General features: G+C 45.4%; 2 protein-coding genes across 4 annotated transcripts in view; one reads left to right on the forward strand and one right to left on the reverse strand.

Annotated features, from left to right (window-relative positions):
• Positions 1–6,074: 6,074 nt before the first annotated feature.
• Positions 6,075–22,698, reverse strand: part of LOC103158703 (integrin alpha-D) — a 34,168-nt gene continuing 17,544 nt past the window's right edge. For 2 of the 3 annotated variants that reach the window (XM_027404483.2, XM_027404485.2), the window contains 13 exons: positions 22,353–22,475; positions 21,520–21,593; positions 21,193–21,334; positions 16,830–16,943; positions 16,634–16,713; positions 16,444–16,527; positions 13,395–13,473; positions 13,162–13,269; positions 12,998–13,075; positions 12,678–12,791; positions 12,431–12,532; positions 11,964–12,074; positions 11,030–11,497 (listed from right to left, as the gene is read on the reverse strand). In XM_027404483.2, coding sequence (XP_027260284.1) covers positions 11,384–11,497; positions 11,964–12,074; positions 12,431–12,532; positions 12,678–12,791; positions 12,998–13,075; positions 13,162–13,269; positions 13,395–13,473; positions 16,444–16,527; positions 16,634–16,713; positions 16,830–16,943; positions 21,193–21,334; positions 21,520–21,593; positions 22,353–22,475 — 1,323 coding nt within the window. In that variant the 3' untranslated portion in view covers positions 11,030–11,383. Of the gene's footprint in view, positions 6,966–11,029; positions 11,498–11,963; positions 12,075–12,430; positions 12,533–12,677; positions 12,792–12,997; positions 13,076–13,161; positions 13,270–13,394; positions 13,474–16,443; positions 16,528–16,633; positions 16,714–16,829; positions 16,944–21,192; positions 21,335–21,519; positions 21,594–22,352; positions 22,476–22,698 lie in introns of those variants that run through there. The other variant, XM_027404484.2, reaches the window with a different exon arrangement.
• On the forward strand, positions 10,005–10,924 carry LOC100757101 (cytochrome c oxidase subunit 6A2, mitochondrial). The gene is made up of 3 exons (XM_027404486.2): positions 10,005–10,413; positions 10,561–10,697; positions 10,778–10,924. The coding sequence occupies exons 1-3, from the start codon at positions 10,341–10,343 to the stop codon at positions 10,859–10,861; spliced, it is 294 nt and encodes a 97-aa protein (XP_027260287.1). The 5' UTR covers positions 10,005–10,340; the 3' UTR covers positions 10,862–10,924.

The raw sequence follows: 22,698 nt of genomic DNA on the forward strand, positions 1-22,698 counted from the left end.
TTTGGAAGGTGACAGACTTCTTCTAGGGGGATACAGAAAGGGACTGGTATTGCCTCAGGACATCCCAAGACCAAGTTCTCAGCACAAAGATTTATTTGTCCCAGAGAGACAGAGGGAGGGAATAAGAGACAAAGAGGAGAGATAGAGGGAGAAGGGGAGGAAAACAAGGGAAACGGACTGGGGTGTTGTTCCAGAGGGACAAAGGACTGCCTCTGGATAGAGAGGAAACAGACACACGGTCCATTGTTAGCATGAGTTTTCTGGCCCTGCAGGTCCCGTGGCCCTTGAGCTCTAAATGAACACACAGACACTATATTAGTTATAATACTATTGGCCGGTAGTTTGGGCTTCTTATTGGCTAGCTCTGTCTTAATTATTAACCCATAACTACTAATCTATGTATTTCTATGTGGTCTTGGCTTACCGGAGAATGGCTCATACGTCTTCTCTTCTCAGGCTCACATTGCAACTACTCTCTGCCTGCGCTTCCCACAATTCTCCTTATCTGGTAGCCCTGCTTATCTTTCCTGACTGGCCACTAGCCACACAGTGTGAAACATATACAGAATAACATCTCCCATCATCTCTTCTTTTCTGTCTAAAAAGAAAGGTTTTAACATAGTTAAATTATATATAACAAAACAGTTATTAAGTAAGAACTATAATTACAATATTTAGTCCATTAACATTTGGCAAAATTTATAGAAAATATCCTATCATCTATCCTATCTTTGTGAGTCTACAGTTTTAGTGTAACTTATCTTTTATCATAACTAATGTAACCATAGCCATGACTATCTATCTTCAACTCCATCAAAGACCACGGAAGGATAATATGTAAACTCTAGAATTGACAGAGACATCTTACTGCCTGAATAGTCACCTGAAGTTCTGTAATGTTGGGGCATCCATCTTCATCCTACAGGCCTCGTGTGTCTGCCAGACTTCTCAGCAAAGCAGGAAATTTTAAACTGTCCACCTGTATTGTCAGTTTGTCAGTCATTTTCTGTGTCCTGCAGAATGTATGGCAGACTCTTCCATGAAGCAGCAGCCCTGAGACTGTCCATCTTGTTTTGCACTTTTAAAATATATAAGTTGGATTAATCTAGCTGCATTCATAATCAAATATCTTTTAGCAGTTGTTGCTCCTTCTCCAGCAATTAAACAATTTAAAGACAAGACAATAACATACAGAATCCAGACTCTCTGTGTAGTTTCCATCTTTATGTGGCTTTTTTATTACTCTATTTCTTTTACTTTTATTTTCATTTTTTGAGACAGGGTTTCTTTGTGTAACTTTGGCTGCACTGAACTCACTCTATACACCAGGCTGGCCTTGAAATCACAGAGATCTGCTTGCCTCTGCCTCCCTAGTGCTAGGATTAAAGGTGTGTGCCACTACCACCCAGCTATTCTCTCTTTCTTTTTTCTTTTCTTTCTTTCTTTCTTTTACCACTTTATCCTGTTTCTTTTCTCTCACAAGCTTACATATATTTTTAAACACACCATAAAACATTTAGAGGTTTTTTTTTTTCTCTTTGAGTCTGTCTTTACTATATTTCTTTATCTTTTTCTGTCCATGAGTCTTTTATCTGCTAAACAGCCTGGCTAAAATTAAACCAGCATCTACCATGCCATTTTTACTGCTTATGCTGAATCAGGAAGCCTCTCTTAAAGGAGCCACACGAACCTCTGCTTGTCTCTAACAAACAGAGACCACCTGAGAAAATGCCACTACCAAGAAGCTGTGCTTGACTTTGTTCTTTTGTTTCTAAAATCCCCTTTTAAGCTTTTATCAGGTTTTAAGTAGAAATTCATTCAAACCACGTTGGGCACTTATTTTGTAAGCATGAGTTTTCTGGCCCTGCAGGTCCCATGGCCCTTGAGCCCCAAATGAACACACAGATGCTATATTGGTATAGTACTGTTGGCCAGTAGCTTGGACTTCTTATTGGCTAGCTCTGTCTTAATTATTAACCCCAAACTATTAATCTATGTATTTCTATATGGCCTTGGCGTCCTCTCTTCCGGGGCTCACATTGCGACTCCTTTCTGCCTACACTTCCCAGAATTCTCCTGATCTGGTAGACCTGCCTATCTTTCCTGCCTGGCCACTAGTCACACATATACAGAATAACATATCCCATCGGCCCATAGGAAAATGGTTGTTTATGAAGATAAAACGGAAACCCTATGTTAGGATGAGGTGTCTAATTTTAATTTGGCATGCTAATTAGGGCAGCCAAAAGGGAGTTTTGATTGCTGGACTTCAATACTTTGATAGCTAGACTTTGGTAGTCAGCCTCAGGAGGAGGAAGTGGCCAAACAAGAGAATAGACCTTGGTGGCTATCTTTAAGAATGTAATCTAACAGTTTTTAGCAAGGCAGAGAGAATGGGAGAGAAGGGTAAGGCCTGCCAGAGCCATGTTTGCCATGCTCGGGCTGGCTAGAGTCCCTGTAGATACTGATCAATATCTATTTATCCCAGATAGAGAACCAGTGACGGACCAAGATCACCTGTCTTGGTTATATCACTGTGACAAAGCACTATGACCAAAGCAACTTATAAAAGAAAGCACTTAATTTGGGGTCACAGTTGCACAGGTTAGACTCCATGACCATCATATTTGAGATCATGGCAGCAGGCAGGCAGGCAAGCATGGAACTGGAGCCGTAGCTGAGAGCTCAAGGGCAAGGCAGAGAGAACTAACTGAGAAAGTCACTGCCTTTGAAACCTCAAAGCACATCCGCACTGACACACCTCCTCCAACAAGGCCACACCTCCTAATTGTTCCCACAGTTCCACCAACTGGGGCCCAACTATTCAAATATATGAGCCTGTAGGGGTCATTCTCATTCAAACCACCACACCACCAAAAATCTATCGTGGTAAACCAATGAGTTTCATGGGAATATGGGGGAGGGGTCACTTATAGGAGCAGAAATAATGCAGATAGCTGCCCCAGCATGGATGACAGTCCACACAGGCTGGAAACCTGCAGCACTGTGTACAGGCTACAAGCACCACAATAGGTTCCAAAGTGTTCTTTCCAGGTGGCTCAGTTGATCTGAGCCTCCTCCAAGCAAGTTAAGCGGTTCTCTGCTTCTTCCACGCACCTGGGCTTGTCAAAGAATGACTCGCGGCAGTCTTTTCTGTTTTCTCTGGGAAGGGGCTGGGTAGTAAAACAAATCAACTTCAGGGACTTCCTGAAGCTATTTTGAATTGTTTACTTCCTGTTTTAAAGAGCTTCCCTGCAGTATTTCACCCCCCCTTCACTCAACCTGTGAGTACCATCCCCTTTACTCTTTTCACAGGGGTCACCTGTGACCTTTGGAAAGCACAGATGTTTACATTGTGTTCATAACAGTAACAAAATTACAGTTATGAGTAGCAATTTCTGGTTGGAATAAGAAACAATGGCATCCTGAAATTCACAGGCAAATGGACAGAACTGGAAAACACCATCCTGAGTGAGATAACCCAAAACCAGAAAGACAAATATAGTATGTACTCACTCATAAGTGGATACCAGACATAAAGTAAAAGATACCCAGCCTACAGTCCACAACCCCAGAGAAGCTAGAACCCTCTTCCAGAAACAGATGGGAGCAGATGCAGAAATCCACAACTAACCAATGGGCCAAACCCCTGGAGTACAATCAAAGTGAAGGAGGATCAAAAATATGAACAAAGACCATGATGGGGAAACTCACAGAATCAGCTGACCCCAGCTAGTGAGAGATCACTGACTCAGGTCTGACAAACGGGGAACCTGCATAAAGTGAACCAGACTCCCTTAATATAGGTGACAATGGTGTGACTGGGACAATATATGAGGCCACTGGCAGTGGGTCCAAGATCTAACTCTAATGCACAAACTGACTTAGTGGAGTCTGTTCTATATGGAGAGATACCTTGGCCATCCTAGACACAGGGATATGGAGGGTGGGGAGGTGCCTTGGTCCTGCCTCAACTAGATATGGGGCAGGCTTAGTAGACATCCTAGGGGAGGCCTTACCCTCTCTGAGGAGCAGATATGAGGTGGGGGGAGTGAGAGGAGCCGGAGGAGAGGAGGGGGGGAACTGGAATTGGAATGTAAAAAAATTGGTTTAAAAAAAAACCGCAAAAAAAGAGTTGCTGTGGTTATGGTGTCTCTTATATTCCTCCACAGAAGGAAAAGATGGACAGGGTCATTGTCCTTTCACCTGAGTGTCCAGTTGTTCTTCCCAGCCAAGTATATGAACTAGGACCTAATTGCATACAGTCTCAAGGTATTTGGAGACTAACTAGGGTATATAGTCTAGGAAAGACTAAGAAAGGGGGTTTCCATCTATGCCCCTATAGGGGAGCTGCCATACATATTGGATGAAGAAAGATTTCAATGGAAATAGATATTGCTTAAGCCACCCTTTTAGGAAAATTTCTCACAACCTGTGGTAAATGTATTTGTTAGTTATATCTCATGGCATTAGAAACTGTTTAAAGGACACATATAAAAATTAAGATGACTGGGTGTTTCCAGAACTCAGAGAGAAAATAAGAAGTAATACTTCACGTGACTTTTAATGAGGAAAAAAATAGCATATATGCCTTGTCATTTACAGATACAATTACAGGGTTGACATATGTGAAGGCTATTTTCAGTTGTCAACTTGACTACATCTGGAATTAACTAAAACCCAAGCAGCTAGGTACACCATAGAGGGCTTTTCTTAATTAAATTTTAAATTAAATTTTGGAAGACCCACCCTAAACCTAGATCATCTCATGTGGGAAGACCCACCCTAAATCTGAGCCACACCTTCCAGTGGACGTGGAATAAGGAAGGTTTTGTTCTTGGACTGCTTGCCCTTGCTCTCACTGGCAAGTTCATTCTTTTACTGACATTAGGGCCTGCTTCTTTAGGATTCCAGCATAGACTGAAGACAAGCTGAGACATCCAGTCTTGTGGACTGAACCAGTATTGAATTTTTAGTCTCTCTATCTGGAGACAGCCATTGTTGGCAAGGCTGGGCCATAACCTGCAAGTCACTATAGTATATGTATTCATTCTACCAGTTATTTCTCTAGAGAACCTAGTACAACCTGTAAAGATCTTTAACTCTAAGTACTTTTTCCTGATAGTTCTTATTTATTTTTTATTTGTTTGTTTGTATGTTGAGACAGGGTTTCTCTGTGGCTTTGGAAGCTGTCCTGGAACTCACTTTGTAGGCTAGGCTGGCCTCAAACTCATAGAGATCCGCCTGCCTCTGCCTCCCAAGTGCTGGGATTAAAGGCATGCGCCACCAATGCCCACTGGTAAATTCTTATTTATACAAAAATATTCCTCATTCAAAAAAAATCTCTAGACCACAGGGCAAAAGTTAAAAGGGTATAAAATTGTAACAAGTAAAAGTTTACTTAAAAGTTACAACAAATAAAAAGTTAAAATGTTTTCAAAGGCTGTAACTATAAGGCTATATCTTTAATAAAAATAATTAAGATATTTTAGATATAAATGAATCATATATGGATACAATGTATAAGATTTGTCCTAAAAGTAAAAATATAACAATGGACAAAAACCATGAAAACATAAAGCCAAGTCACAAAAGGTCTGAATATATAAGTAATTATGTAAGTAACATAAAGTTTATGAGGAATGGGACTTGATGTGCTCACTGTTAGAGTTTATTCATGTTCTAAGGTTATAACAATCTATTCCTGATAGTAAAAACTTACTTACAATGTGTGTCTAATCTCTTATGCCTTTGCTGAACTTTGTTACACTTTACCATTTGGGAAAACACAAGCACAACAATAGCTATGGTAATGATTCATTGCACACAACTCCATTGTTATGAATGTCTATTTATGAAAACCAGTCTGACCCTCTCTCTTGAATTATATCCTTTATGATGAAAATGAGATGAAAATGATCTAAGAGATAATGTCAGATGTTGACATCCCAGGAAACCCCACTTTAGAAATGAGGGTTCCAAAATAAAAGGAAATGTCACTTTGGGGGAAAACAAGTGCTATAAAGGGGTAAAGCCGCCTTTCAGCTTCTGAATATAATGAAAATGGAAATCACTTTAAGAGTTTCTGAAGAGGCTTTTACTATGGAAATTAATAATATAGATGTGTACAATTAGAGAAAATGATCTAAGTACCTAAGCGACTGCCCAGCTGGTATGGGCCTGCATAATAATTGGCACATTCTTTAACTTGACATTCAGTTCTCTTCTTAGCAAAAACAATCCCGGGGCTGAGAGGTCAATAGCTGATTTTATAAGGAGTCTCCAAGGGTAGTTTCAAACAAATACAGTGTCGATGCTCTGCCATATCACCAGTCAGCACAACAGGCTGAACTGGGGACGCTCGCTCTCCACAAAAAGGGTCTTCCAGTGGATCCACCATGCCCGGGTAAAGAGAGAACCCCATCTGAGGAAGAGGATACCTGCACTTCAAACACCCACTCAGACCAGCCCCTCCAGGTCACCATCCAATGACAAAGGAAGACTCATCAGTCCCTCCTCCCCCAACCAAAAGCTGTTGGTCAAAGCATGGCAGAACTTGGAAGACCTCCACAGCCCTGCTCCTGTAGCAAACCCAGAAGCCAATGGGTCTGTGCACGGCAGAATCTTCAGGAATTCAACAGGGACATTTGGAGGTGGCCATCACAGTGTCTTCTGCTCCCCTTGGACTCACAGTACTGTTGACCTTAATGCTTCCCATAGGCCTAGCCACCATGCCTCCAAGGGTTATGTTAGCCCTGCTGTACCTGTGAATGATATTCTGGGGAAATTATCTACCTGCATTAATGATCTGTTCCTGGCTACACATCCCACCTGTCCTTATAGATGTATGTTCTCTAAAAATGAAATGGAACAGGTCCCGTCCACCCTTTCTTCTGAGTCTGATTTCCCCAGCGACGTGGTGATTAGGGCAGGAACTCACAAAACTTCTGCTAACACGTAGTGTCCTAGGAAACGGGCATAAGAAAGACTGACGTGAGCTGACACTCCACGCACCTCACCACTGAAAGGTTCAGGCATTATGCTGACCTGCCTCTGTTACCTGGTGGAATCCACTCAGGCAGTACCCTGGTCAGTCCAGGGTTCCATGGGAACCAAGTCTGCACGCAGGTGCAAAGGACCCCTTTAAAAGAAAGACCCCTGCCCACTTTCCTTCTTCTTCTCTTCCTCCTCTCTGCTCTTCTCCTCTCTTCTCTTCTCCCACCTACGCGCTCTCTGCCTTTCTATGGTGACCTGCCACGGCGGTCAGCCATTAATCCTGTTCCTCTTCTCTCTTAGTCTCTCTACTCTGCCCGGCCTATAATCAACTGGTTAATATGTCTAATAGTCTCATGTCTCATCTTGCGCCTCCTCTTCTTTATTTCTAATTTAAGCAAAAATCTAACAACCGCCACCACTTGGCAAATGTCTAACAAATGGTAGGGATGATGCACGGCGTGGGCATAGCCATTGGTGAGTTTGCTTTGTTCACTGACTGAAGCAAAGAACAAACTAGACTTCCGGGAGTGGGAATCTAGTTAACAAATGGCACAAGGGAGAGCTCAGAGACAGTGGTGGGTGCAGATGCTACAGTTTCCACACAGAAGCAGTTAAGATAAAAGCCAGTTGGATGTAGAAGCAAGCACCTTGCCCGCCCCTCGAAATACAGCGCCAAGGAGGACTTAAGTTCCATGCCAGACAGGGGTATTCAGTGAGAACTTATCTCAAAAAACCAAATGAGAAAAAGAAATAAAAGGGTGGCCTGGGAGTGTGGATTTGCCTAGTATGCCCAGTCTCTAGGTTCAGTCCCAAGCAGCACAAAAAGCAACAGGACACAAGTTAGAAATTTTAAGGTACTGGGGCAGGTGCACCACACGGTGGCGGCAGAGGACAGCAGCAACTTTTGCAGCATTAACCAAGTCACAGCAAGCAAAGCTCTTAGCTTCCAGGCCTAGATGGCAGGGGTGAGAATTCTCAGCAGACCTCTGAGTGGCTACTTAGGAGGGAAGGGGGACCTAGACTCTTTGTAAGTAAAATGTCCTTCTTTCTGTTTTCTTCAGTAGCCATCGTGGCATAAAATAGGGAGAGGGTCAGAGGGAACTGTGCATACGGGGAGGTGACCGGGAAACTCCCATCTCCACAGCAGACCTAACCTCCAACAGGATAAAAGTGAAGAATTCATTATAGTTCGGTGAGGAGTCACCAAGGAAGACGAACTGAAGGAGGAGCCTCAGTAGGTGGAAACTATTCCACGTCTACTACATTTAATTATTTGTTTATCTGTGGGGGAAGGGAGCTCGAAGATGTGCAGGATGCTCTCCCGCCTTACCTGCTGGTCCAGCTCACCAGGACCAGTTTAAAGTAAATTAGAGGCATGGGCGGAGAGCCCTTTCCGGAAAACGTACCTTACTCGCTTTTATAAATTGAGCTCAGATCAGACACATCAAACTTTGCTCCAAGCTGGGGGCAGTCTGTTAGACTGTGGGTCTGAGCACAGTGGAATTCACACTGTACAAAACGAATGATTCCTGCCTAGCCTACAGAGTGAGAGCCTTTTTCAGAGAGAGAGAACTAACGTCCAGTGGTTGAGGACATAGCTCTGTCTGCTGTGATTCCCTGCCTCAGCTCTTCCAATCTTTTCTCCCCCTCTGCCTCAGGCATCAGTGGGTAAAGGTGCTCACTCTACACGTTTGGTGACCTGTGCTTGGTTCCGGGAATCCATCTTAAGATAGAAGGAGAGAGCAAACCCCACAAAGTTATGTGTCCTCTGAACTCTCCACAGTGCTGTGCCATGTATGTGCACACACTGAAAATACAAAGGAAAATAAAGCAAAGACACGAACTGAGCTCAGTGGAAGTGAAGTGGATCAGTAGCGGCTCAGGACCCCAACACCAAGTTCTCAGCACAGATTTATTTGCCCCAGAGGGGGCAGAGGGCAGGGAATAAGAAACAAAGACAGGAGGTAGAGGATGAGGGAGGGGACAAGGGAGAGGCAGGTGGGGTATTTGTCCCGAGTGGGGAGACAAAGGACTCCTTCTGGATAGAAAGGAGACAGACGTGGCACAAAGGAAAATGGCGTTTTAAAAAAGTACAAAGGGAAACCCCATGTCAGGATGAGGTGGTTTTAACTGGGCATGTTAATTAGGTGAACCAAAGGGGGCTTTTGATGACTGGACTTCAATGTTTTGATAGCTGGACCGTGGCAGTCAGCCCCAGGTCAGGAAGTGGCCAAATAAGCAAATAGACCTTGGTGGCTAGCTTTAGGAACGTAGTCTAAGGGTTTTTTACCAAGGCAGAGGGGATGTGGGAAGGGCAAGGCCTGCCAGAGCCATGTTTCCCATGCTCCAGCTGGCCAGAGTCCCTTCAGGGAGGGAGAGCATTTGATTAGCACACACACAGTCCTGGGATTCAATTCCCCACCCTGATGGACATTTTTCAAATGGGCACTTCATTTATGCTATGCATATCCCATGCCTACTCTGTGCTAGCCACTGAGGAGAGGATATTAGGTAAAATCATTCCCCACCACTATGAAAATGAATGGTATATTTTTATTGATTTATTTAGAGAGTCTAATGTAGCCCAGGCTAGCTTTAACCTTGGTATGTAGTCAAGGATGACCTTGAACTCTTGATCCTCCTGCCTCCATATCACAAATGCTAGCATTAAAGATATGTGTCACGATAGTGGGCTTTTGCAGCACTGGGGACAGAACACAGGGCATTATGGGTACTAGGCCGGCAGACATTCCAGGTGTTCTACCAACTGAACTACACTCTCATTGCCCTCCTGTGACCCATTTGTTGTTTTGTTTTGTTTTGTTTTTTTCAAGACAGGGTTTCTCCGTGTAGCCCTGGCTGTCCTGGAACTTCTGTGTAGACTAGGCTGGCCTCAAACTCAGAGATCTGCCTGCCTCTGCCTCCCTGACCCTGAGTGCTGAGATTAAAGGTGAGTACCACCACCATCCACCTTTTATTTCGTTTGCAAAGACAGGGTCTTACCAAGCCCAAGCTGTGCTCAGTCTCATTAAGTAGACAAAGATAGTCTTGAACTCTGATCCTCCTGCCTACACAGCTCAAGTGCTGGGATGACAGGCTCGTATCACCAAGCTGGGCCCATATCTCACTTTAAATGGTCTCTTGCCAAAATGAAAGGCACATTGCATCAGCTGACTGGAGAGGATCTCCGGCCAGTCAAGCCCCACTGCAGATAGAGAAAGACCCTAAAAATAGCCTTCTGCGTGCCAGCTCAACAGGTGATTGGCTCAGAGAGGGGAGGCGATCCTCTATGCGGGGTGAAGGAGAGAGAAAAGGACAGAACCGTGGTTCCCAGTTTCTCAGCAATGGCTCTGCCTCTTAAGGTCTTGAGTCGGGGCTTGGCCAGTGCCGCCAAAGGAGACCATGGAGGGGCCGGAGGTAAGCGGGCCTAGCCCATCTGTTCTCTTGTCTCCTCTCTTTCCCCTTCCCTCTCCTGGCGACCCTCCACCGATCCACCCACACTGATCCGTCAGGCCTTGAGGCCTGGTGATAGCTTCTCTCTCACCCTCGCCTTTGCTCCCCCAGCCAATACCTGGCGCCTCCTGACCTTTGTGCTAGCTCTCCCCAGCGTGGCCCTCTGCTCCTTCAACTGCTGGATGCATGCTGGCCACCGGGAGCGCCCGGAGTTCATCCCTTACCACCACCTCCGCATCCGTACCAAGGTATGCCTGAGGCTGAGTGAGGGCAGGAGGGGGAATCCCAGGGAACAAATTGTAGTGATCTGTCTACCTTCTCTCCACAGCCCTTCTCCTGGGGGGATGGCAACCACACACTTTTCCACAATCCTCACGTCAATCCTTTGCCCACTGGCTATGAGACCCCTTAAAAGTCTTCCACGGTCTCCAAACTGATCTACTGTGTACCAGCTATGAAAGCCCCCAAAATTCCAGTGGGCAGTTCCAAGTGCAATAAAGGTGTGGAACTTTCGTGTCTCTGGCTCTTTGGGAACATCATGGCAGAGGGGGCCGGGCAGACTCCAAAAGGGCAGTTGGTATCTGGGTTCAAGCTCTTCCATACAAGGAAAATGTGAAATTTTCCCTGCATTTTCACTTTATTTAAAAAAACATTTCATCCAAGCAATACATTGTATGTTGAGCATACTCTCCTCACTGTTGTGTTTCGAGGTAATTTTTACCCAATTGAAAATGTTTGCTGACCCCATACCTGCTTTTACTCCCAGATACATGGGAAAAATTAAAAAATCTCCCAGCTCAGAAAGTATGGCATCGAACCTGGAAAGTTGCCCAGGCTAGTCCTGAGCCTGAGAGAGCTTGTTCCCATGCCAGTCAATTCATAGGCAGAAACAAGACCAATTCCTCCTGGTGGATATATGTAGGAGAGCAGATTCCTAGGATGGAAGCATGTATGGATTCTCGCCGCTGAAACTGGCCTCACTGGCTGTAGCAGGAGCCGCAGGCTTGTCATCCAACATTTCTTTGTACCGACGTTTGAAGAAGCCAAGCTATGAAATGTGGAAAGTCAGAAAAACTGGGTAAGAGGGCAGGGAAGAAAGTTGAGAATAAGAAATTGAAGAGAGAACTAACTTCTAGCTGTGTGCCAGAACTTGCATGCGAGCGGCCATCACGTATTAAAATAGATTGTGTGCCAAGCAGCTGTTAGAGCCAGAACTGCAGGAGAAAAGCACAGCTTTACATCATGTCTGCTTGCATGCATACCATGGCATTTCTGTTTCACTTCAGCCAATCTGCGATGTGAGTCTTACTGTCATTTCAAAAACAAGAAGCAAAAAGAGGCCCCAAAACGAGAAGTAACTTTCTAAAATTAAAGTATAAGTGACCAATACAGGACATGTTCCCAAGCCTGCCCCACAACCACGATCTGAGTTTTCACTCTTTTATCTTGTGCCTGGCAGAGCTGGTGGTGAACACTGGGAGTGTTAGGAAAGTGATATGAAAATGACAACTCACCTTGTACAGAGCAGCTGTGATGAGAGCCAGCACCAGCAGGCCTCCCACCGAGCTGCCCACTATGAGGGAGATGGGCTCATAGACTTCATATTCTTCTAGCACTGTTTCTACCTGAAGTGAAAACCAAAGAGTGCTCTCTCTCTCTCTCTCTCTCTCTCTCTCTCTCTCTTCTCTCTCTCTTTCACACACACACACACACTGATACACACATATGCTCACTGACACACACACACACTCATGCACACGTGCACACATACACACACACCAGGCTTCTAGTCTTTAACGTTCCCCCTTCATGGCCAATGCCCTATTCCAAGCATTGAGCTACAGAAGCACTTGTGCACTGAGTCCCTAAGGACCTTCATTCATCCTCCCTCCAGGCTGGCAAATCCCCCAGCCAGCACGGCACACTGAACATCGGGAGCCCTCCTCACCAGCCTGGCCACAGCCTGCCACACAGTCACTACCTGAGCTCTCAGAAATGCCTCCTGTCCCGGCAGCTGGGAATACACAGAGGTGTTGAATGTAATCTCAGCCACACTCATGACCACCACCTTTTTCTGCAATGTCTGTAAAAGAGAGGGTGGGGCAGAGCCGGGAATTGGACCTGGGAGGAGTTCAGGGTTCAAGAACTGCCCTGCCCCAAAGGATGCTCCAGAGCCATCAGGCATGCATGGACCAGGGGAGGACCTCTGCTACTGGCCACGCACCTACCTGACTGGCCCAGCTGAAGCTGAGGTTGCCCTTCAGAATGAAGTCAAGCTCGTCCTGGATGTCCAAGGAAGGGATGTCACAGCGGAAGTGCAGACAGTCGGCAATGGAGCAGTCCTGGGGCCAGGGGGGGAATAAAGCTGAAGAGGGTCTTTACTCAGGGAAAACAGAGGAACTAAAGGCTGTCCAACATGGGTAGAGTACATAAAACCACAGTTGGCTACACAACTCTGATTCATCAGTATATATCAGTATATTCCTGTGTCGTGCCCCACCCCCCTACCCCCCCCCACCCCCCCACCCCGCTCACGCGCTTTTCTTACCAGCACAGAACGCCTTTGAATCTGGGTCAGAAAATCAGAATGCTGAGGAGGATCCCTCTGGGATGTACAGGAGACACCCTGGGCGTGGGGGAATGTTTTCCTGATAAGCGTATGGTGTTGTTATTGAAAGGGAGTCTGGAGAGAGAGAAACTTCAGGCTGGTACCTGTGCTGAGGCCTGCACGGCCACCTCCCACACAGTCACGCCATTCAATAGGATGGGGGCCCAGAAGTTAACCCTGACGGCCAGCTTCCACTGACTCAAGTTATTCACCTGCAGGAAATGGAGACTTGATGTTAGCGCGGTCACTAGAACACCCCCATTTATTTCTTACCCGGAGCTCTCGGGTCTCCCCCATCCCTAGCTGAGACCGATGTGTGTATCCTCTAGCTTCTCACACGATAGCGATGCTCAGCCTCTCTCCTCGTCTCCCCATCGGAAGATGAAAAGTTGAAATGCTTCGTGGATTCCTCCTGCCTGGAGAAAATGGCATGTTGGTGAAAAACAGCTTTGGCGCCGTCTCCATTTGATCCGCAGCTTGCTGCGGAGTGCTGCGCCCAGCAGATGAAGCAGGAAAATAATGACGGTCTCCAGGTGCATCTAGCCGCAGCCTCAGTGTCCATGGCGCTAAACTCCCTACAGTGTTCTTTTCCAGGTACCGGAATTACCAGCTCTTCCCTGGGTGCCCTGGCTTCTTTATACCCCCAAGGGTTTGTTCCAGCTCTTTCTTTGGCATAAAGTGTTGTTAGTCAAGTTCCAGGAATTTTCACTTGCAAACCCAACTTCTGCATGTCTCTTGTAATATTCAACATTTGCCAGTGGAGAGAAAGCATTTATATGCTTCCTCTAGCAGAAATAGCTTCCTCTAGCAGAAATAGTCTAGCAGATAGGGAGTAGCCTCAGGAACTCCTACAAAGTCTTCTGCCAAGATAGATAAGCTTATGTGGGATCTGGGAAGTGAAGGCTAGATTACTTGGGACAAATGAAGTAAGAGCCTGTCTCTGGTGGCAGTGATGAAAACAGATATGGTCATTTTTGGACAAGTGAGCATCTGGGAGAGGGGTTGGCCCAGGAGCCCAACTCAAGAGGGCCCCTATACGCTGACAGAGCTTTCTGTCTCCTGGTTCCTTGATTTAGTACTTGTGAGAAAGGCCTCAAACAGTATCCCAGACCCGCCTTAGATTCACGGCAATCTTCCTGCCCCTGCCTTCCAATGCAAGGATTATAGCTGTGAGCCAACCCATCTGGCTTATCGAGGGCTTTCAGTAGACATTTACTGTTACAAAAGAGAGTAGGGAGGGCCATGGGAGGAATAGGAAGGGGGAGAGAGAGAGGAATGGAGACGATATAAATACATTACTCATGCATGAAATTATAAAAAATAAAAAATTTAAATGAAAAAAATAAAGAACACGTATTTACTTTTGAAAAAGTGTTAACATATACCAATGCTGATATAAATAAAAGCATCACACACAAATTTTTTTTCCAGGGTATTTGGATTATCCTGATGATTTCGTTAGTTAAATTGTAATTCCTGCCTCCTCAATGCTGGATGTCTCAGATCTCAACAGAGTTAAGCAGGCTGGACATAGTGGTGCCCATCTATAATCCCAGGACTTGGGAAACAGAGGCAGGTGGATCTCTGTGAGTCTGGGGCTAGCCTGGGCTACATAGAGAGTTACAGAACAGCCAGGACCACATGGTGAGAGCCCGATTTAAAAAGTGAGAGAGAGAGAGAGAGAGAGAGAGAGAGAGAGAGAGAGAGAGAGAGAGGAGGAGAGGAGGAGAGGAGGAGGAAGAGGAGGAGGAAGAGGAGGAGGAGGAGAATTGAGCAATAAGAAGGGCCAACATGCTTCACCACCATCCAGAAGCCAGATCATCTACCCAGAACCTCTGCATCCCCCAACTGTTTTCATGCTATCAATGTGACATTTAAGAGCACATGGGACAGACTAAGGGTGTGGCTCTGTGGCAGGACACTTGCTTAGCATGCACTAGGCCCCAGGTGCAAGCCTCAGAACTGAGGCACTGATGACAGATTACATGAGTTCACATCTCAGACACACCACTTCCTACCCAACGAAGCAACTTGAAGCGTAAGTCATTTAACTTCACTAGAGTCTTGCAGTTTTCTCCCTAACGAGGGCCATAGCAGCACCCAGCACACATGAGCTCTCCATAAACGTTGGGGTTTTTCTCTTAGTACACTAGCTGAGAGTCCTCTGTGCTTCTGGTTTCTTACTTTAAAATCTCTAGCTTAAATGTCTTTTCTTTAAAAAAAATATTATTTTACATTTACTTGTTTATCTGGGAGAGTACGTGTGCCACCATGCTCATTTAGAGGTCAAAGGGCAGCATGTAGAACTCTCTTCTCTGCCTCTCCCATGTGGGTCTAGGCATCAGGCTTGGCTGACTTTACCCACCCAGCCATCTCCCCTGCCTTAAACCTCTTTTCAAATCTAAGTAAAACACTCAGCCTTCCTTGCTCTTGAGAGGTATGTAACAGTGAGCACGGGCAAGTCTCTCTGGAAGAGGCCTTGGGGTTCTCCTGCTTGCTTTGGACCACAGCTTGTTATGCAAGCTGGCCTTGTAGGAGACATTCAATGTGGATTACCTGGTGAATAGAGGGCAAGTTTTTTGTTTTGTTTTGTTTTTATTGGTAAAAATAGGGATAGCAATGTGGCTGTTCAGAGGATTAAATGGATAGAATAATAATAATAAAAAAGAAACCTCCCCAAGCCCCATAATAACAACAACAACAAAGCTTGAAATATCCCTAGTACATTTAACTATAACTATAAGCTGTGTTGTAAGTGCTTTCCTAGGGAATAAAAGAGGAAACTCAGGCACGCAGTGCATGGGGTCATGTCGTTGACAATACTCAGCAGCCACAGCCCCAAGCCCTGTCCAGGGTATTCTCACGGCTTCCACACAGTTCTCCGCCACCTGGATGGAGTACAGCCCCTTGTTTGCTTCCAGCCTGCCCTGCCCCTGCTCACCTACTCACCTTCAAAACCCATAGCAGTAGTTTTACACTGGTCTGTCAGGCCAGCTCCACCCTCCTCTGACCTTGTCTGGCCTCTGTGTGATGACAGACCTGTCCTGCTAGGGCAAGCTCCCAGTACACAATGCCCAGAAAAGTCTTGACCTCAATCTAGTAGCTTCACTTGGCTTGCTCATGTCTAGCACCAAGGAAAGGTCTGTGTGATAGGAAGATTGAATACTGAGGAAGAAGAGGTTAACTACGGTGAAGAGGCGTGCACGTCCTGGCGGCAGGCCCTTTTATGGGAGAATTATACAGCTTTTCTTTGTAGGATCCTGCCTCAGCCAACTACCATAAAACAGGCTGATTCAGACTCTCATTACAAGGAGAACCAGTTGAGTAAGAAGTACTGGGCTTAAAGGAAGGTGGAAGGGCCAAGGGAAAGGTTAAGGATTTAGTACCTGAGGATCACTGTATACACAGTGTATTTCACTGGGAGTCCCAGCTGGAAGGCAGTCTTGTTGGTTCCAGGCTTATTGTTCTCACTAGAGGAAAAGAGTGGAAGACCTTTGTGAAGGAATCCGGGAAAATAATACTGAGCTGGGGTGTAAGATTGGAGGAGGAGCCACACCATAGCTCGCCTGGGCTCACCTGCTTGCATTGGCTCTCATAAGCAACCTATCTCCCAGGAAGGCCTTGTAAGAGACATCAAATGTGATTGTGAAGGTGCTCTGAGGGGAGAAAGAAGAAGAAATTGGAATGGAGAAAGTTGTGGGAAAGTAAGGGAAGGGAATGTGTTGGGACAAGGAGGCCAGTGCTGAGGATTTGGGAGGCAGAAAGCACTGACCTTCGAACCTTCTCGAAAGATGGGGTGATTGATGCTACAGCTGCTGCTCCTCAGGCTCTCCTTGTCAGTGGGTTCGGCCTCACATGCCAAGCGTAGTGGGTGTTGGCGAGGTTGCTTATAGGAGAGCAGATGAATTCAGGTTACCACATCGGTTACTTTCTGTGGCTGTGATAAAACACCATGGCCAAGGCAGCTTGAATATAGAAGAGTTTATTTGGCTTACAGCTCGAAGAGATAAGAGTCCATCATGGCAGGAAAGTATGGCAGCAGACAGCAGGCATGGCAACCAGAACAGGAAACTGAGGTTTCCTCAACCACAGTGTCAAGCAGAAAGTCTAAGCTGTAAGTGGCCTGAAGCTTTTACTCTTGAACCCATCCCAGCAGTGATGTATTTCCTCCGGCAAGGCCACAGTCCCTAAACCTCGTAGACAGTGCCACCAGCTGAGGACCAAGTGTTAAAGTTCTTAAGACTATGGGGGACATTTTTCTTCCAAACTACCACAGTTATCCATGTCTGTATATATGGGACTGACATATGGCAGTAGTGGTAGCAGTAGTTGGAAGGACAGACTTTTCAATAAATGATACCAAGAAAAATCATCCCATATTGAAAAATCAAAGTACAGAGAGAAAAATGAAATTAGATCCCTACCTACTTTATACATCAAAATAAATTATGTTGTTTTAAAGATTTTCATGTACAAAAGTAAAACCATAAAGATTTTTGAAGGGAATATAGTTTCTCTTGGGGTAGAGAACCTCACTCATGCATGTTAAGCGAATTTTCTACCACTGAGCTACAACCCTTCCCTAGGAAATATTTCTTTTTTAAAAATTAAATTAATGCCTCCCTCCCCCCCCCCTCTCTCTCTCTCTCTCTCTCTCTCTCTCTCTCTCTCTCTCTCTCTGTGTGTGTGTGTGTGTGTAGTCAGGGGACACTTTGCAGGACCAGTTCTCTCCTTCCACCATGTCAGTCTTGGGGATTGAGCGCAGGCCCTCAGTCTTGGTTAAATGCCCTTAACCACCTTTTCCAGGTGAGGATATTGTTTCATGCTTGATTCCTAGGACCTCATAAATTGGACAGGATGGCACATGCCTGTAACCCTTGAATTCAGAAGTTCAAGGCCAAACCTGTAACCATGACACCTTGTCATTACTGAGTTTGGTTCCCATATATCCTGGTCTTGCTGGAGTTAGCTGTGACATCACCTTGGGAGTTGGAAGGAAATGGGGAGACATCCAGTGGCTGTAGGAGGGGAGGCAATGATCCTTGGTGTACAAGTCTGAGAGACAATATGGATGGAGAGGGGGACAAAGAGCAAAGGTCTATGGGTAGGTGGGAGACATAAATACTGGGACATTAGGATGTGAGGAAGCCTTCCTTCCTTTCTTCCATCCTTTCTTCCTTCCTTCCTTCCTTCTTTTTTTTGTTTTTGTTTTTTCATGGCAGGGTTTCTCTGTGTAGTTTTGGAGCTTGTCCTGGAACTCTCTCTATAGACCAGGCTAGCCTCAAACTCAACAGAGATCTGCCTGCAGAGATCTGCCTGCCTCTGCCTCCCAAGTGCTGGGATTAAAGGTGTGCGCCACCACCTCCCATTGAGGAAGAATTTCTTAAACAAGATTCCTACACACAAAAAGAAATTACTAAGAATAGAGGGAAAGACTGATAAACTCAATCACAGTTGAATTAAGACATCATTTATAGTGCTAAAAGATACAACTCAAAGACTGAAAAAGAACTAATAAAATAAAAAATAAAAAAAAGACTGAAAAGACTACTTATCACTAGAATAGGATCATTGGAGTATGTAAAGAACTCTGCAAAGTCAATGTTTGAGACTGGGTCTCCCTGGTAGCCCTTAATGGCCTAGAACTCACTACGTAGACCAGGCTTGACTCAAACTCACTGAGATCCTCCTCTGCACCCCTCTCCAAGAGTTCTGGTGTGTTAAAGGTGTATGCCACCACACCCAGGTTTTTTGTCTCTTTTGTTTGTTTTTTTGTTTTTCAAGACGGGGTTTTGCGGTGTAGCATTGGCTGTCCTAGAACTCTGTAGACCAGACTGGCCTTGAACTCACAGAGATCTGCCTGTCTCTGCCTCCTGAGTTCTGAGATTAAAGGCGTGTGCCATGTGCTGACCGATTTTTAAAATACAAGCAAGAACATAAAAAAATTAGTAGATACACACACACACACACACACACACACACACACACACACACATCCCAAAAAAGACCCCAAAACCCACAAAATGTATGTAGGCTTGCACAACTTCTCTAGACTATTCAAAAAAAATTGCAAGGAAATATGTGATCATATTGACAGTTGAAAAGTCTGATACAATCAAAGAGCTGATAGACAGGCACAGGGACTCTCACATGCTACTCACAGAAATGTAAGTAGACAAAAAACATGAAATGTCTGAAAAATGTTCAATTTATAGAATTGATGTGTGGTATAAATCTTCCAATATATTATGCATTGTGCATCAGGATACCAGCTCAAGAACAGTCATGGCTCAAATCAGGAAAGAAACCATCAGTGGCAGGACAGATAAATGGTGGCATATTCAGTATGTGGCTGCCTGATTTGGTCAAGTCCCCCATGCAGCCACCATCCAGAAATACAGCTCAGCTTTAAGGGTGTCCATGTGCTCTCTGGTAGAATTACCTCACAACACTAGCCGGCAAGTTCATCTCTCCTGTTGCTGTGGCCAGTATTAAATCCATCTTTTTCAGAACTCCAACACAGACTGAAGACCAGTGGCTCTCCTAGGGTCCCCCAGGACACCAGCATCAGCTTGAGAGTGCTGAGCTGTCTGTCAGCTTCATGACTGACAGCTACCAGTCCTGTACAGCTACAGCTACAGCTACAGCCTTCCTGTCCTGAGTCAGCCATTGCTGGACTGCCCTAAGCCATCCCCTTTAAATATATATTCATTATATCAGTTCCATTCCTTTAAAAACCCTCACAAACATACCTTCTAAACTGTACACCTCCCCCTTTAGCATATATTCAAACTGTCAGTTCTGTCCCCTAGCAGACCTGACTAACACACCTTCTAAAATATGCCTCTCCTCTTTTAGGTTGTTTCTGGCAGGTATTTGGTCACAGCGGTGTAACTACCACAAGTCACATGTAGCAACTTGGGAGGGATCTCTCAAATATCACTGAAGGCAGTGTGATTTAAGGACACACTCATGGATGGCAAACCTACAAATACCTGGAAATGATTCTCGTGGTTAAAAATCTGATTATTGTAGGAGAGAGATAGGGAAAGATAGAGTGGGGGTCTGATAGTAGTTGTTCACTTTTGACTAGGCATTGATTTTTATGGATATTTGTTCAGTATTATTTATTAATTGACACATAGGCTTAATATACCTTTGTGTAGTTTTCTATTATCTATGATGATATATAATATCTAGATACATACATGGTAGAAGGATTACAAAACAGGAGGCTATAGGGCAGGGTTTTGAAAATGGATTGAGGACCCCAAGATTTTGTGTGTGGTATTTAATACCCATTGTGAGATACTAAGGAAGTAGAAACTTGACCAGACATTTAGAAGCAGGGCCTTTGGAAAGTGATTAAAATTATATAAGGTCATTAATGTAGGACCCTGTAGAAGAAGAGGAGAGAACCCACACACACATATACACACATAGCATGAAGGATAGTTGGTATTAATAATAAAAACCTGGAGTCAGATATTGGGGGAGGACTGAAAGATCAGAGAAGCAAAGCAGCCAGACACTAGCTCTTATCTCTGCCTCAGACCCAAGGGGTGATCCTGTCCTCAGACTGCATCTCCAGACGCCACTGCTCCTGTGACTGCACTGTTCCCCGCCAAACCTCAGACTGCTAGACTGCTGTGAGTTCCTGTCTCCTCCCACCTTATAATCCTCTCTGCCCAGCCATAAACTCCTGTCTCCACCTCCCTAGTGCTGGGATTAAAGGCGTGAGCTCTGTTTCTCTTTTAGACTGATTCATTCTCATGGAGCCCAGGGTGGCCTTGAACTCACAGAGATCCATCTGCCTCTGTCTCCTGAGTGCTGGGATTAAAGGTGTGTGCCACCACCACCTGGCCTCTATGACTGTGGCTAGCTTTGCACTCTGATCTTCAGGCCAGCTTTGTTTGTTAGATCATAAAGTAGCACCATATATCCACATCTTTGCCATATTAGTCCTTGAACTACCTTGAGACTCTCCTAGCAAGGCAACCACCAGATGCACCCCTTAAGTTTGTACTTCCAGAATCGTGAGACAAAATTATTATCATTCATCCAGCCTGTAGTATTTTGGCATCAAGGACAGAAAAGGCCCTACCGATCTAGTAGAGTCCAAGGGGCCTGCTTACCTGTATTTCCGTTACCCGTCGATAAGATAGCCCTGCTGGGTAGTAGAATTTGACTAAAGTTCCGTAGCTGTCCTCGCCCTCATTCCACACAGTTACTGTCACAGTGAGCTCCAGGGAGCTTCCCACCACCAAGATTTGCAGGCTGAGGAGGGAAGGGCAAGCCTGAAGGAGGGACTCGAAAGTGGAGCAAGGGCAGAGGCAGGATGGTGGGAACTCATAACTTTGAGCTGGTAGTATTCCAACAGAATTCTTTTTTTTTTTTTTTTTTAGAAAGATGGGGGAAGCTGTTCACAAGTGGTTCATCATATGGAAGGAGACAGCACTCACCCTGAGAAGTTAAAGCTGATGCCCAGGTCCCCTTCACACTGGAGTTCTTGCTTACAGCTCTTCTCAAATGGGAGCTGCAACAAAACGGTTTGCTCCTTTCTCATCCATGTCCGAACCAGCCTCCAACCCCTTCATTGAACTGTTAGCAAACCTCTGTCCCCAGGATCCTGACACTAGCAAGGAATGGACCTCGGGCTGAAGGGTGGAATGTGAAATAATGATAACATAAGATCTTTGCTTCAGCACAATAAAGTCTAGTTGGATCAAGTCCAACATGCACCAAAGCAGCTCTTCAGCAGACGTTACTAAATGCTAGCAATAGGACAGGATTTTTCGACTGGTGGGGAAGTTTTTTTTGGGGGGGGAACTACAGGTGAATTAGATGTGGCTACAATGCTCAAGCATGTGTGACCTAAGGCAATCACTAATGCAGATGTAGAGTGCTTCAGTTTCTAGGAACATCACTTTGAAATGGGATGGTCATAGCAGACTAAGGAGCCAGAGAACAAGTGGGAGCTGGGAGGTCCCGAGTGTATTCAGAGGAGATGGGGTGGTCTATCTTTCTTTGGATAGAAAGAAGGAAATGTTTTTCAAATGACAATGACAGCAAACAAAGATGAGGAAAGAGATGCAGTGTGGAGAATGTGTTTATGTCCGGGCACAATAGAACTAGCTGACTATGTGCAAGGGTACCAGCTGGGCCAGGCCTCAGTAGCCAAGGGGGTGAATTTTGGATTTGTTGCCAGTGGTGAACAATTAGGATCTGTTGTGGGTTTACAGAAAGACACAATGAAACCACCCTGTCTCTGGGACTCTATTGGACAGCTACTCACAGAAGCCATCACGTGGTCTTGTGAGCCCACAGCCAACCCAGGACGAAGATTCCTGGAAGAGTCTCCCACCAGGGAAAAGTTGAGGCGCAGGATGATAGGGCTCACCACGTCCTCCACACAGTCCTGGGAAAGAAGAAACTTTGAAAAACCACCATCCTTCTCCCTTCCCATCACTGGGCTCCTCCTCTGCACCCCAGACAGTGCCACATCCGGGCTAAGGGGCCAGGCTGCACTCCCAGCCCTTCTCCTCTCCGGTCTCCACATCCTCCCTCTGCCCATTTCACACAGTAGAGATCAAGGACCCGACAAGCTAGTCTTGGCTCTTTTCCCCATCCCCCAAACCCTT

The sequence above is a fragment of the Cricetulus griseus genome, chromosome 3, assembly GCF_003668045.3.
Source record: "Cricetulus griseus strain 17A/GY chromosome 3, alternate assembly CriGri-PICRH-1.0, whole genome shotgun sequence".
Lineage (NCBI taxonomy): Eukaryota > Metazoa > Chordata > Mammalia > Rodentia > Cricetidae > Cricetulus > Cricetulus griseus.